Source organism: Panthera pardus, unplaced genomic scaffold (genome assembly GCF_024362965.1).
Source record: "Panthera pardus isolate Hobbes unplaced genomic scaffold, ASM2436296v1 HiC_scaffold_6, whole genome shotgun sequence".
NCBI lineage: Eukaryota > Metazoa > Chordata > Mammalia > Carnivora > Felidae > Panthera > Panthera pardus.
In genome coordinates this window covers 63,933,577-63,949,494 of record NW_026526991.1, presented here as the reverse complement: position 1 = coordinate 63,949,494, position 15,918 = coordinate 63,933,577, and the positions used below count along the sequence as shown (strand labels likewise).

The window sequence follows — 15,918 nt, the reverse complement described above, 5'->3', positions numbered from 1 at the left end:
ACAGAAAGAAAAGGACAAAAACTAGTTGGTGACTTTAGATTGCCACGTCCTGCATTCCTTTAAAGCTCAAACCTCCCAGAGCGGGGTGGGGGGACCGTGGGTGAAAAAGCAAGCATGGCACAGATCAAGTCCACTTCTTTGCAGACAGCAGCCTTTTCCTGCTGCCTCTTTCGGACACAGGCAATGCTCCATATATGCCTCCTGTGGGACGTGTGAGCCCCGGCCTGAAGCTGCCTGACGGAGCCGGCATTACACAGGCACAAGCCTCAGGCTCTTTAGGCCACATCCCCAGCCAATCTAGCTTTTTCTTCAAGGGAAAAAGAAAGGGGGGTGGGGGAGACAAATAGGCAAGTTTAACTCTAGTACCTAAGAACATGTGAAAGAAAGAATTCAAGTTACAGACCAGGAATCCCCAGTGTGGGGAACAGGTCGGAGGACACCAAACGTGTCAAATATTAACTTATTTACCAAACGGGGGGCCAGGGAAGGCAGGTTAAGTTTTTCTAAATTCTGGAGGTTTTCTACAGAAGCAGAGACCCTTCTACCCGTTCCTCTCTAGATCTGGCCAGATGGTACTCCAACTGCGTTACGCACCAAAGCGGGGCATCAGGGTGACCGATGAGAAAACTTGAGCTTCTTCCCCCACCTGGAGCTCAGGAAAGGAGAAGGGAGCTTTGCCACGCTGTTCAAATTATTGCGTTCTGGTCCCTACATAAAGAATAGCTGCTCGAATTACCCAGCTTCTCCTGTGAGATCCTCGTTCTTTGTTCCAACGGCCCAGAAAGCTCAGTATTCAGCACTGTGCGGCCTCCTCTGCCCCAAGACTCTCCCCACATCCAGCTGGGACCGGTCTCCTTGGTTCTGTTTACCCTTTAAAAAATACTCGTACAAACGATTCTTTCCCACCCATCCCCCAAGACCCCAATAAAATAACATGGGCGTAGCAGCTGCTTCTACAGTTTTGTTTTGAAACGGTGTTAGATAAAATAAGGGAATAAATAGAGAATGGGTCAGAGGCAGAATCTCCATCCCCGGGTCACACTGCCAGAGGGAGTTCTAAGGAAGAATCTTCGGGGGGCCTGTCCTCACTCTGCTGTGAGGTTTTCTCCACCACACGGCCCTCTTCATGGTCCGTGCGGAAGGGGAGGCTCGAGGGGGACCAAGAGGGGCGGAAGTCTTCGCTCTCAGGCTCGTCAGGGTTACAGCCTTCGGGCACTAGCGCCTCTAGGGTGGACGCTTTCCCCACTTCTGACTTACACAGGGCAGCTGGGTCTGTGGGGCTACAAGCCACCAGTGAGGTAACCGGGAGAGAGAAGACGTTCAGATCCTTCTCCTTGGGGAAAGAAGGCGGGACTTCTTCCGCGCTAGGCTCTCCTTTCACCCCCAGGACTGGCCTCTGCTCCACCTGATAGTAGACCAGGGGCCCACCGTTCAAGTAGGACGGGCTGTTCACTGCCGAGGCGGCCGGGTGGTCTGAGTTCTCGGCGAAACACAGGACCGAGGAGCCCGGGGGCAGCTGAGCCTGGATGAGGATGGGGGCTGTGAGGCCCGGGCACAGCTCTTCGGGCACGGCCAGCGGCTCCTCCAGGATGCACACGCCCAGGCTCTCGATGCTGGAGTCCAGGCTGGCGCTAGAGCCGCTGGAGTCTTCCTCTGCCTTGAGCCGCTCCAGTTCCTCTGCACTCTGCAGGTGCATGACCGCCGTCTCGTTCTCAGCAATGAACTCCTGGAAGTCCTGTGTCTCGGAGCCCTGGGCTCCCGTCAGGCTGCAACCGGCGGCGGGTGAGGGCTCCTCGTCCGGGGCTGGCGGGCGGCTCACCTGCCGCTTGCTCTCCAGCTCCAGCTTCATGATGGTGTGGAGGTAATGAGTCCGGACCCGGATCGGATTAAATTCAATGCGCCCCGCCATGTTCCCGCAGCCATCCCGGGAACAACCGCACGGAAAGGACATGCGATCCACCTGAGGAGGGGACAAGGAGGTTGAGGGAAGATGAGGCCAGCAGATTTAATAACGGAGATAGGAGACGTCAGCTGGCAAACACGGGCAGCTGGGATTTGAGGTCTTCTTACAAGAGGAACAACTAATTCAAAGCGTAACGTGCAACGTGGTGACCTAAGAGCATGAGGTGGTAGTTTTCAGACCACTCGCGTTCTGATTCCAGCACAGCCATTAGTTAGCAGTTGTGACCTCGGGAAGGTCCTGTATCTCTCCAAGGCTTTGTTTCCTCTTCCAAATAAAGTGTAGCCAAAAATCACGTCAAAGGGCCTTTCCAGTTAAAAAGTCCTGAGACCACCTCTCTGAATGCTGACAGTTCTCAGAGTGGAAGAAATTTTTGTGCCTCAGACTTTCCCAGAACTTACCTGGTGTGTCGAGAAGACAAAGGCTGGGGCCCAAGCCTAGTGCCTTCTGCAACGACAGGCGTGGGAAAGGAAGTAGATCTAGCTGGTCCAAAGCAATCATACATTCCAGGGAAACTAGCGAAAGTGCCTTAGTTTGCTAAGGTGCTATTGTGACAGTTCCAACAAAATAATGGCCAGCTTTTCACTGCCTGCTTCATTTTTCCCTAATGGTTGGCCAGTTTAGTTCTGAAACAGTTATAGACCAGGAATATGTAGAAAGGGGATCTACTCTACCTCCTTATTGGATCCCAAAAGGAAAAAAGCACCCCCCCCACCAAAAATAAAATAACATCAGCAAATATGTACAAACACACAATGTCTTCCTATGATATCAACTTCTAGAACTCTCCATTCCAGTCTTAAGAACAGTCCAATTCTTAGGACTATTCTCAGGACTGTAAAACAGAATGATATATTAGGGACTTCAGTCTGAAAAGCAGTATTTGGCCAGATCAGCTAGAGCTATTACCTGCCTAAAATTAAGAAACAAAAGGTTGGTTAGGAGCCATTCAACCAGAAGGACTCAGCACCCACATCCTACAAGTTCCAGGTAGATTTCATCCTCTGGGATGGTACTACTCTTTTCAGTTGGGCTAGGCCTTCTAACCTGTCCCTCGTCGGAAGGCCAGGTGGGGAATGAGGTCTTCCATCTTTTAAGATCCTGGACGTAAGGGGTGCCTGGGTGGTTCAGTTGGTTAAGCGTCTGACTTCATGATCTCACAGTTCTTGAGTTCAAACCCCACGTGGGGCTGTCAGCACAGAGCCTGCTTTGGATCCTGTCCCCCTCTCTCTCTGCCCCTATCTCACTTGTTCTCTCTCTCAAAATAAATAAATTTTTTTTTTAATTTTAGAAACTTAAAAAAAAAAAAAAGATCCTGAACTTAAGATCCTGGACTTAACCTCTGCCAGGCCAAGTTTGATCCTAAATTACAGGATCCGAGAATTACTTTGAGTTTTACAAAATTGGGGTAGAGGTCCTGTGAGTGAAGATAAAATCTAAAGGCCTAACTCAGCTCTCTGCTTCCTTTTATCTCACGAAATCAATATTTAAGGAATAGCTAATGGTAAACTTACTAACCCCTGTTCCCCGTTCCCCCATTTGCGGACAGCTGCCTCTTCATCACCTCTGAGGTGAGAAACACAGAAAAGGTAACTGCTATCTGCATAGCCTAGGAATCCTGCCGTGCTTGGTTTTCTCCTTGGTGGAGGAGGGTTATGGAGCTATGGAGTGTTCACACTCACGGGGAATCCACCCACGGGTGACGGGCGGCCTCCCGTGTTCATGGGTACCCGCATCACGTCCCCCAGACTCTAGAGTAGATATGCTCTCTCAGGTCGACTTGGACTCACCTGGCATTTAATCCCAGCCTGACTACAGGCACAGGCTTCTGGGTCACAGTACAGGCGACAGTCGCAACCACACTCTTCCCGTGACAGGCGGATGGCTCTAAGCTCCTGTTTCTCTTCGGCATCGATGCGGTGGACCCCCGAAGCCCTCAGCAAGGCTCGGCGCCGCTTGGTGGGCAGGGGCTGCAGGAAGAAGTAATCATCCACCTCCACGTTTTCCACGTCAATATCTTCATCTGAAACATCATCCAGGGTCAGGCCGTCGGCCTCCACTGACTCCACCGTCCCATTCTTGGTCAGCTGCCAGGAGACAGGGAGGACAGGTTAGCCTCGAGTATTTGCAGGCACCTCCTCACAGTGGGTGTCTAGAGCAGCACAGTCCAACTGAACCTGGTGCGACGATGGAAATGGCCATGCTGCTCATAGCACGTGTGGCTACTGAGCACTGGAAATGCGGCTAGTGCAAATGAGAAGCTGAACGTTTTCATTTCCTTTCACTTTAATTGAGTGTAGTATAAAGAGCCACATGGGGCGCCTGGGTGGCACGGTCGGTTAAACGGCCGACTCTTGGTCTCGGCTCAGGTCATGATCTCACAGTGCATGAGTTCAAGCCCCGCACTGAGCTCTGCGTCGATGGTGGGGGTGCTTGCTTGGGATTTTCGCTCTCCTTCTCTCTGCCCCTCCCCCACTTGTGCTCCTTATCTCTCTCCCAAAAATAAATAAACTTAAAAAAAAAAAATAGCCATGTGTGGCTAGCAGCTACCATATTGGATAGTTTAAGAGAATAAACCTAGAGCAGGAAGGCAGGAAGCCTTATGTAGCTCTGTAGTTCTAACACCTTCCTGTCAACACCGGGTATCACCTTGGTAGATCAAAGTTTCTCAAAACCCGTGTCTCATCCTCCCTCCTAGAAGATAATATTCTTCCACGAATATATTCTCCATTCCCAGACTTGTGTCCCTTAACTTCAGCTAACTTGCCTTCTAACACAGGGAGGAGAAGGTCTATCAATGGCTAGATATTCCTTGGATGGATAGAGAACATTGCAAAACACCCTTCAATATGTACCCCCAAAGGACCCAAAACCACATTCTGGGAAGAAGACGACACTCAAGTGTAGTACAAGGCCACCGGGTCTTTGTCAATGAGCCTAAATCTTCACAGTGTCAACAATGATCTACATACACAGAAGAGCTTCATTTCATTGGGAGGAGGAAAAAAAAGGAGCAAGTTGTTAATGGCTACCCAAGGAAGCTCTCACTTCCGGCCCACGGTCTAGAACATATTCTTTCTCCTGATACTTTTTTGATTGCAAAGAAAAGCAGTATGTGAGGCAGGGTGGCTTATATAGCACTAAGGTACCATCTACAGGCAGAAATCTGGGTTCTCTGGGCTAAGAAGGATAGCCAGCCAGAAAAGGGAGTCTTAGTGGAAGGACAGTGTGAAGACAAGCTGGCTGAATGAGTTTTGAAAACTCACCAGAGAATTCGAGTGAAGAAAATGAGACCTCATCATCTCCAGAGCTCTGGAAGCTACTAGCAAGCTACTGGAGGGGCTGGCTTACTTCATCAGACAGCCACAGATTGGTGCTGGTAAAGGAACAGCTCCTGGGGGACGTGATGCAATAGGCCTGGCTAATAAGCTCCACACCTGTTGTGTTTGTTTGTGGGAAGGTGGGACAGAGGAGACAAATACAGTGGTGCTTCTGGAGGTTTCCTGGTCTGTTATTTCTGTACCAGGCAGACCAACGATGAGGGGCCTTTCTGCAGACCTTGGGATCGCCCCTGCCTATTTCACTGGGGATGGCTTCCTCCTCATGGCCTCCTCCTCACCCTCACTCTCGCTGTCCTCTCAAGGGAAAGAAGCTAGAGATGCAATAGAAAGAAACCCACACAACTGTAAGGATGTAACACGACAGAGGTGGCATTTCAAATCAAGTGAGAAGAGTCCTCTGGCATTAAATGGTATTGGGACAACTGGATATTCTTTTGGGGGAAGAAAAAAAAAAAAGTTAGATTCTCAATTCATACTACCCATAATAAGGCACTCCAAAGGAACGAAAGGCCAAAATTAAAAAGAAAAATAACTGGGGCACCTGGGTGGCTCAGTTGGTTGAGCATCTGACTTTGGCTCAAGTCATGATCTGATGGTTTCATGGGTTCCAGCCCCATGTCGGGCTCTGTGCACCGACTTCATGGAGGCTGCTTGGGCCTCTCTCTCTGCCCCTTCCCCACGTGTGTGTGTGTGTGCGTGCGCGCGCGCACGCGTGCGCGTGCGTGCGCACTCTCAAAATAAATTTAAAATTTTTTAATGAAAATATTAGAAAAATTATATATAATCAAAGCTACAGAGCACCAGCAGTTTTTTTTTGTTTTTGTTGGCAGCCTAAAAGGAAAAAATACCAGATGGCACATGGGCCATGCAAAAGATGTATCTTTGAGATCAACAGGGTCTCCCCTGAAGAGCGCTAAATAAAGATAGGAAAACTTTCTAAGAGCAAACTGGACCTGGGGAGAGCAAAGGCAGGGTTTTCTCTTGACACAGAAAGATGTACCAGCTGCCACCAGTGCTGCTGTTCGCGAAGTCTGCTAATAAGGAGGAATCCTCGGCCAGCCTGGAGTTTGCTGAGCTCTGTCCCTAGACATCCTGCAAGGGGGGGCCACAGAACAGGATGGAATCCTGCTGTGACAGGCTATGCCTCTACCGGATTTAGGAGACGGGTTTCTTCCACGGAAAGGGAAGAAAGCCTTCGTCGCAAATGACAGGAACAGTGTTTATTTCCCCAGCTGTTGCTATAGCAGCAGGAAGGTGATAGGGTCAGTGACAGAATTCCTCAGACACAAGAAAGGGACGCCTCAATGTCATTCCAGTTAGACAAACAGGTGTAAGGCTTTGGGAGTCGACTGAGGGAAGGAGACACGGCTCTCACAGGGGGAAAGGGATATCATTAGTCCACATCCCCTGCCGTCAGTTCTCCGACCACACCACAATCTGGTGTGGCTCATCAGGGGGTCACCCGCAGCCCTGGAAATAACGCAGCCACCTGTCTTAATATGGGTCAGCAGGCTTCGGGCCCACAAGAAACTTGGCCGGGCCGGAAGCAGTGTTCTCCAAGTTTGGAACTAGGAACTCGGGGGGACCTTTTTGCGGCCTGGTGGAAAACACGGCTGTGGAGTGCCAGGCAGTGCTGAAAGCAAACGGGTAGCTGTGAAGAGCCATCCTGCGAGAGACGGGTCTTCTTCCAGCGCTGCTCTCCTACACTGCGAGAGCTGGCGTGGCCTCAGCGGCAGGCCCGGGACCATCCACAGTGAAAGAACTATTTGGCTACACTGTCATTTACACATAAAAGACTATCACCTCGAGGTGACGGGGGTTATAGAAACAGCAGGGTCCTATCAGAGAACGTAAAGGATCTAAAACCCGTTCTGGGCATTGGGACAACAGACGATCATTTGACAAGAAACTGAAACACTGTGCTTCCTCAGATTCCAAGGGTGGCAGACTCGAATGTTTGTAGATATTCACATTTTAAACTTTTTAAAAATCTGCTGAGGGTAGGGAATTCTAGGGCAGCCATTTTGCTACCCTGTGTAGACTCCCCGCCAGAGACCAGAACAATGGTGTCTCAGACGGAGATCGGATTCCAAATCTGGGATGTCTCGTTCAAAAGATCTGGAATTTCTACGTGCCGAGGGCAGCAAATTTAAAACAAATAAATAAAGAATCCAGAGACCCAGATGGTTTTCCATTTTATCTCGGAACGCGGTTAAATACCAGATCCCAGACCCCTTAGGCACCTTCATCTTCTTGGCATGGAGCTTCTCCTCCTTCAGGTGTTCACGAAGAATCTCCCGATGGTTCACCTCCTGCTCCTGAGCAAACTCACAGAGCGTGTAGCTGCGCACGGAGTTATGGCGCTGGGCCATGCCCAGAGAGCTCCCACCCTGGCTGGGCACACTCGTGAAGCCTTGGCGTCGGGCAAAGTAGTAAACGGTCACCTGGTCAAAGCGCACATTCTTCCTCCGCAGCTGCTTCTGCCGCTTGAGGATGGATGTGGCTGAGAAGGGAGCACAGAGCAGTGTTACTAACCCAGGAACGGCCTGCCTGGAGGTCTCGTTCTTTCTCATTCAACTAAGCTCTCAACTGTTGCCCAAAGTGCTCTCTGAACCTTGGGAAACTTCTGATCGTCACATCATAAATGCACGGTTGGGAGGGGCCTTGAACATCAGCTGGTCCGAACCACTGCCTCCAGACCGACTTTACCCACACAGATGACCACAACATCTAATTTTGGACATCAGCTGGGAAGAGGACATCTAGGCCATCTTTTCAGGATGTAACAATCTATATAGCTTCAGTCAGTATGGCAGCAAGTAACCACCTGTGGCGATTTAAATTTCAGTTACTCAAAATAAAATTTAAAATTCAGCTCTTCAATTACACTAATCACATTTCAAGTGCTCACAGCTACGTACGGCTGATGGCTATCATACTGGACAGTGCAGATGTAAAACTTTTTTTTTTTTATTTTAAGAAAGAGAGAGTGTAAGTGGGGGAGAGGGGCAGAGGGAGAGAGAGAATCCCAAGCAGGCTCCACACTCAACATGGAGCCCAACATGGGGCTGGATCTCACAATGCCAGGATCATGACCTGAGCCAAAATCAAGAGTCAGACACTCAATGGACTGAGACACCTAGTACCCCTAGACCATTTCTATCATAAGAGAAAATTCTATTGGACAGTGTGTATAATCTATAGCAGAGGATGCTGTATTTCTTTAAAGGGCCAGATAGTAAATACTTTAGGCTTTGCAACTCGGCCGCAACTACTCAACTCTGCCACTGTAGCATGAAATCAATTACAACGTGTGTGGCTGTATTCCAATAAAACTTTATTTACAAAAACAGGCAGCGGGCCAGATTTGGTCCATAGGCAACCTCTGATCTACAGAATCCGAAGTTCTGGGGCACCTGAGTGGCCCAGTCAGTTAAGTGTTGGACTCTTGATTTCCGCTCAGGTCATGACCAGATGGTTGTGAGATCGAGCCCAGCATGGGACTCTGCACTAGGCATGGAGCCTACTTAGGATTCTCTCTCTCCCTCTTCCTCTATCCCTCTCCTGCTCTCATGTGGAAGTTCTTTCCAAGAAATTAATTGAGCTATAAGAATTAAGAAATGTGGGGATGCTTGGGTGGCTCAGTTAGTTAAGTGGCCAATTTCGGCTCAGGTCATGATCTCACGGTCCGTGGGTTCAAGTCCCACATCGGGCTCTGTGCTGACAGCTCAGAGCCTGTATCCTGTTTCGGATTCTGTGTCTCCCTCTCTCTCTGCCCCTCCCCCACTCTCTCTCTCTCTCTCTCTCTCTCTCAAAAACAAACATTTTAAACAACTAAAAAAAAAAAAAGAATTAAGAAATCTGGAGTTTCCCCAGTTGTCCAGGCAGTAAGCATTTATGTCCTACTAGTGCTACAATTGTGTGGAACTCGGGTGGGCAAGGGTAGTATCCTGGACTTCTTCAATTTATTTTTTTTTATTTTTTATTTTAAAAAAATTTTTTTTTTAACGTTTATTTATTTTTGAGACAGAGAGAGACAGAGCATGAACGGGGGAGGGGCAGAGAGAGAGGGAGACACAGAATTGGAAGCAGGCTCCAGGCTCTGAGCCCTCAGCCCAGAGCCCGATGCGGGGCTCGAACTCACGGACCATGAGATCGTGACCTGAGCCGAAGTCGGACGTTTAACCGACTGAGCCACCCAGGCGCCCCTGGACTTATTCAATTTAATTCAGCCCATAGGTTCCTGGGAACCTATAAAACATGGCATAAGGAAAATCAGCTAGAAGAAGTCAGACCTAAGTCTATGATAATAGAGCAGTGAAGTCCTCCAAAGAGCGAGGTTGGGCTAAGAGTAGGAAGATTATGGTTAAGGGAAAATCCCCAAGCTGGACAGAAGAAGCAGTCGCAAGGACTGCAATGGGCTCTGATGCTTGGGGGGGTGTGGGTGCAGGTGGGGGGTAGAGGGGCTCACTCACGTGTGAAGCTGGCAGTTGTAGGAGGATTGAGACTGTCACAGCTGTCAGCACTGTCACTGCTGGAGATCTCATCATCGGAGTTGGAAACTGATGAGCCCACATCCACATCATCAAACTTCCTCTTGAGACCCGAGCCCGTGAATGCATCCATTGGTTTCAAAGGGGTTTCCTTGGGGAGCCCACGGCGTTGGCCCCAAAGCCCCTGCTCACCACCAGTTAGCCAGGCGCATTAGGATTCTGCCCAGGGGAAAAGAGGAATCAGCACTCCTGTCCTGAGACAGACCTCCCTCCCAAGTCTATACATGCGGCTCTCCAAATGAAGAAACAAAGTCCCTGAGCTAGCACTGATGTCTGGTCTCTTGCGACTAGGTCATTTCTCTACCTATTCTGGCCAACGTTCTCCTACTTATGTTTCCCTTCAGTCCCAGGCACTCTTAGAATAATGAGATGAGTAACAACAGCACCCTTCCCAGCAGAGTGAAGGCCTTTGGTTCCACGCCAGCTGGGCTCTGGGTTTCACTAGCCCGGGGATAACGGTAGCTGCTCTTGTGCTCACACGGGAGAGCTCTCCCAAGGGGCCAGGAGAAGGGACTGGGGATCAAAGGCAGAATTAGGCTGTGCCTAAACCTAAACGAGAGCCAATTATTTCTCCTAGGGAAAATTTGGCCTGGCGTTTCCCAAAGTGTGTACATTAAATAAACTAGTTCCATGGATATTAATAGCCTTACGTGGAAATAGGACTGCCGTGTCCAAACAGTTTAGAAAAGCGCTATGAGAGGATAGCTTGAAGGCCTTGAATATGCCAACGAGCACGGTGAAGCGTGAGAGCCCACAGCTAGTGCAGTGTTCCACACACCCGATTATGGAAGAATCTCAGGGGGCAAATGAGCCTTGGATCGCACATTGGGAAACACTGCTCTCGGCCCCAAATTTCACAGTCTATCAGAAGCCAGGGAAACACTTTACCTAGATCTTCACAAGGGTGAAGATTCTCACCGGCCTCCTACAAAGATCAAATGTGGTTGTAAAGAATGGACTGAAGATTAGAATCTGCACTGCCTTCGAAACCCAGAAGCTTTTCCGATCTCATATAGCTCCATATAATAGGGCTCGGCTGGTCTGCCATCATCCCCTGTGCGAGGAAAACTTAGCTTTACAATCTTAGCCCCCTGTAAAGAAACCAGCGAGGGGAAAACAAATAGCAAAAGAAGTGACAATCGACTCTGGTAAAGTCAATACGGCAGGCAGTGTTCTCAACGTGCCACACGAGGGATAGTCCATTTCCCAGGTACAGATCTCTCTCCTTCTCCATCTTTGGACCTAAGTTCCCAAGAATATGAATCTGCTCGAAACAGAAATGCTGTCAGAGCCGGAGCCACATGTGACGATACGAAGCCTCCCTGCTTTGCCTCAGTAATGCCAGAATCTCCCCAGACTATGATCTCACTAGTTGCTAATTATGCAGCAGGAATAACAACACTGCCCAGAAAGACAGGGCTGCGTTACTGCAGAGCAGCCACCCAGAATATACTGTGGTGTCAAAAGCTGCCTGCTACAGAGCTGTTTTTCTGGACTGAGTCTCTCGGAAGCAATTTGCCTGCTCCTGGATCAGCTCTACTTAGTCAACCAGACCTAATGAGTACTTTAGCGAAGAGATTTCCTGATCTCTCTGTGCAGATCTCATCAAAATTCTGTATTCAAGTCACAAGATGTACCTAGGAAACCTCAGCCATCATAGGTCTAGACAAGCACATTCCTGAAATACACTTGGCCAGGAGGAAAAAAAAAATAACCAAGTGCTTGATAAGAATTGTAATGAAATTCAAAAAGGAGCCCAAAGTATCGATTCGGTTCTTCGGGCTACTGATCTTACCATCAGAGGTCACGTTCCTCGCACATATTAAGAATGGAGAGCGCCAAGGACTCTTTAATGGGCTAAGACTTCAGCTGGGTTTAAAGATACCTATTAACTAACAAATTTCTTCCTTGCATTCGACATGGGGAGGTAATCTTTCCGACTGAGAATTTATGTGGGTGATGTTTAAAAAAAAGAGAGAGAAAGAATACCGTTGACCACTGAACCGAGTTTTTTCTTCCCCACTTAAAAATCTTATCAACCACATAAAAACTCAGACTGAGCTGAAAGTCTGCTCTTTTGAGAAAGGGCCTCAGTCTAGCTTCAGTTTTAACTGGTATCTTTAGTGTTGCTACTGGGAAGGTGGCCTTTTCCTCAGCCTGGAAGCATGAGGGGGATCTCTGACCAGAAGCAAACTGTGCGCTCCTGGTCTTTCCTCCAGTGTCCCTTTGCTTCCAGTATTGTGGGCTCCCTTTGAATATTTCTCTTTATGCCCTGCACGAGTTTGGGTTTGGTCCAAAATCATCTTTATTATTAAAATTCTCGCTGTCTTAACCCAGCTGCCCTCAGGGGTAGCACTTCCTCTGGTGCAGCGAGGACTGCTGGCTACTTGTTCCATTCTCCTTCTCCCCTTTATCTAGGTCTTCCCCACTTCCACTTCTGGAAGAGTGGCTTCTGGGCAATCGTAAGAGGCAGGTAAGAAAGAGGCGGGGGGGGGGAAAGAAAGAAAGGATGTGAAACCTAGGAGAAAGATATTTTCCTTAAAATGCCGGAGAATAATCTGAACCTATGGCTCTATGTGTAAATAATGTGCATACTGATTTAGCTCTCCTAACGCTACCCAGGATCTGTTTGCGTCACTTTTTCACTCCATTTTATACATATATTTATATATACAAATACATACATGTATGTATTTGTATACACACACACACACACACACACACACACATATATATACATATACATACACACAAAATCCATCAACTCTGTCCTGACAACCAATAGAAGTTTAAATTTCAACCCAGCCTTCCTTACCCAACTCTGGTGTGAACTCGACTTGTCAGGCAAAGATACTCCCTGGGCATCAAGAACAAACCTCCCATCCACTTCCCACAGTGGCCTGAAGAGACCTTTCTTTGCAACAGAAGCAACTAGAATAGGTTCCACACTTTCCAGTTCATCAAATCAACCTCTTTTCAAACCACAATTAGAAATCAGTCATGCCCACCTCTCTCAACCATTCATTGGCAAAGGATCAATGCCTGTGTATAAGAGAAACACTTGTAAGTTACACTCCAAGCACTTAAACCCAGACAGAAATAATGAAGGTGAGACTGGAAATGCAGGTCATAACTGACAGTTAACTGTCAAAATGACCAACTCAAACAACAAATGCTTTTGGAGAAAACAATGCAAACCTCTATAAAAGCTTTTTAATGACAGTGAAATGAAAGGTCAGCTGATACTTTCTGGCTACATACTTCTGCCTTATGGTCTTTTCTCAAGTGTGTCTGAGTATTTCTCAAAGGTATATGAAATAACTCATATCCAGAGTATATAGAAGATATTAGGCTAGCACCAAATCAAGATCTACAGCATATGTGCATTTTAGTACTAGATCTAAGCCTTTTCACGTCTGTAGGATTCCTATCACTCCCCCCAAAACCAAAACAGCTTATGAGACTAGCAAAAGAGGGACTGTCCAGAAATAATTTTGTGGGTTCAGAGTGTATTCGCCAAGTTTAGGTAACAAAGGCCTCTCTCTTAAATGAGTATAAAATGACGAGACAAGGTATATCTCATGGGAGAAAGCCTCCCCACTCCACTGGAACCCAACCTTCTACTAAAGGTCAAGAGACAAAAATCTCTGGTAAGATCGTCAGGGTTATCTTCCATAGCTGGGTTAGAGGAAGGAAGGCTTGCTGCTAATTGTTAGGATAAACCTGAATAAGACGACCGACCCTGTTTCTCCTTTTACAAGATATTGCAGCTGATTCTCAAATACTATCAATTCCTTGGATCCATGTGTCCTTGTGATTACCAGGATTATGAACATATAAAGTGCTTAAGTGCAAACATACTGTTTAAACTAGGTATTTTAAGGAAGCGTCCCTCCAACCCTCCCCCCCCCCCCATTCGCTGACACAAGGTTAGAATTTGGCTTTCCATGTCTAAACTACCATCGTATGGAGAACACAAGATCTTTGTGGGAGATGAGGAACGTGATGCTGCAGGAACCACTAACCCTCAAGGATATCCAGTCATTGATAACTCTGGCACACACCAACATCCTCCTGGCTTTGGAAATTAGCAAGATGTAAAGTCAGTGAAGAAAATGAAAATGTGAATCAACTATGGGTTTCCCTTAAACTGAAAACTGCAGGACAAGAGGACACTGTGTCTCTCGGGGATAACTTCCAACATTTCATATTGAAGAACGGTTTGCGTGTCACGCTGCCACTCTAACCCCTTCAAAAAAAAAAATAAATCAAGACCATGGCACTAAAAGGGATGGATGGCAGTCAGCTGCGTGTTTGGGCCTGTGAAAAAACGATCGAACTAGCAACCAGGGCAAGTGATGCTTTCGTTTTCCCCCACAACGCCAGAAAAATGGGAGACATCAGGAACCAGAGCTGAAAAGGGCATGTCAAGGCATCAGTTCCCTTTAATGGACACCCCTGCTGAACCCTTCAGCTCCCAACCCATTTCTCTGATTCCTGCTAACCTTCCCGCTCATTCCAATCGTCTGCAGCCCCTGCCCAGCCTTCCTCATCCCTTCCTGCCTGCTACTCACAAATTCCCAACCACTCCTCCCACATTTTCCTCTATTCGCCCTCCCCTTCCTTCACTTCCCTCCATCCTACATCATCTCCACTCCATTCCGAACTCAACCCTCATCCGCAATCCTGCCAGCTTCCAAGCCGCCCATCGGTCTCCCCCGAGCTGCCCCCGCAGTTCGGGCCCGCGTCCTCCGTGCCCCTAGCTCCCACGCCTCTCCCGACTCTTTCCCTTCCCAGCGGCGCCCTGGCTCCCCGCCCCCCGACCGCTCCCGTCCGAGCCTCCCTCATTTCTGACCCCTCCATCCGCGCAGCTCTGGGTTGACCACTCCTCCACAGCCGCCCGAGGGCCGATCCCGAGAAAGGACGAGGCGGCACCCTCCGCCCCGCACCCCCAGGCCCATTACCGGCCCCGCCGCAGCTGCCTCCTCCCGTGATGGTCTCTGCCGCCCCCGCTGCCGCCGCCGCCGCCCTAGCCCGGGTGGGAAGGAGAGAGGAGATAGCGAGTCCCGGGCCCGCGGCGACGGTCGGGGAGTTCCCAGGGCGGCAGGGCTGGGAGGGAGGGCGGGTGGGCAGGTCGGCCGGCAGGCGGCGGAGGGCGGGCGGCTCCAGCAAACTCAGGCGCCCCCGGTAGCAGACGCCCAGAACCGCCCCGGCTCCGGCTAACAATAGGCTCCGGCCGCAGCGCTCTGGCTCTTATAGGCGCCGGCACGTCCTGACCGAGCCCCGGGGCATGCTGGGAAATGGAGTCTACGTGTCGGCCCCACGCCCGCGGCATGCCGGGAGTTGAAGGCGGCGACAGACACAGAGCCGAAAGTCGCCGGCAAACAGGCTTTGGAGGCGGTGTCTCTGCTGCAGTGGACCCTGGGAGAGCGAGTTGGGCGCCGCTGCAGCCTTTTAAACAGGAAGAGAGACAACCTCAGCTACAGATCTTCAATGACTAAACGAATCTCCATCTAAAGCTCCGCTTTTTCTTTCTCCGGGACCACTCTCCTATGCCTAAAGAACATAATCCCCCTTATGCGCACTCATGGGAGCTTAGTCTTAAGCAGCATGACATGCTGCAGCTTACGCAAGGTATAGAGAAGAAAATGCAATGTATTGAGTACTGCAATACGTATTGACTGGTTGATTTAAGTGTTTTATGTCAAAAGTATTCCTACATGGTCTATGATCTTCACAACTTTGCAATTCATTTTTAAGATGGGGAAAACGAAGACCCAGAAGTCAAGTTATATGTCATTTGCCACGGACACTCTGGTTTCCGATCTCACTCAGAATAGACGTTATGTATGTCTCTTTGACTTCTAAGTCAACCTCCCCTCCATCCTGTCATCTTGTTTCCTTCTACGTTTCCCCTCCTGTACTCTGCTTTAACTACCCTGGACCACTGGTGTCCTTGCAGTTCCTTCAACAATCATGCTCTCAGCTCAGGGCCTTTTCCTTAAAACATGTTCGCTAGCAAGCCACATACATATTCCTCCACTTAATATTTGCGCAAATGTCC

The 15,918-nt window shown here is 49.0% G+C and overlaps 1 protein-coding gene across 3 annotated transcripts; it reads right to left on the bottom strand.

The window, feature by feature from the left end:
* Positions 1–948: 948 nt before the first annotated feature.
* Positions 949–15,109, bottom strand: CSRNP2 (cysteine and serine rich nuclear protein 2). 3 transcript variants are annotated; one of them, XM_019419374.2, is made up of 6 exons: positions 14,819–15,109; positions 10,743–10,908; positions 9,777–10,013; positions 7,545–7,804; positions 3,751–4,047; positions 949–1,960 (listed from the first exon to the last, which is right to left on the bottom strand). In XM_019419374.2, exons 3-6 carry the CDS (start codon positions 9,925–9,927, stop codon positions 1,037–1,039), a joined length of 1,632 nt encoding a protein of 543 aa, XP_019274919.1. In that variant the 5' UTR covers positions 9,928–10,013; positions 10,743–10,908; positions 14,819–15,109; the 3' UTR covers positions 949–1,036. The 3 variants fall into 3 exon arrangements, with proteins under 3 accessions (XP_019274919.1, XP_019274917.1, XP_019274918.1); XM_019419372.2 differs by lacking the exon at positions 10,743–10,908 and having other exon boundaries at positions 14,819–15,108; XM_019419373.2 differs by lacking the exon at positions 10,743–10,908 and having other exon boundaries at positions 14,710–14,823.
* Between the last annotated feature and the right edge of the window lie 809 nt (positions 15,110–15,918).

Bases quoted from the DNA above. Each gene is read 5' to 3' on its own strand.
- CSRNP2 (XM_019419374.2), bottom strand. From the start codon at position 9,927: ATGGATGCATTCACGGGCTCGGGTCTCAAGAGGAAGTTTGATGATGTG. The intron at 4,048-7,544 runs GTGCCTAAGGGG...GTCTCCTGGCAG, and splicing joins TCCATGCCAAGAAGATGAAG to CTGACCAAGAATGGGACGGT. The intron at 1,961-3,750 runs GTGAGTCCAAGT...TCCCCTCCTCAG, and splicing joins AGGCTGGGATTAAATGCCAG to GTGGATCGCATGTCCTTTCC.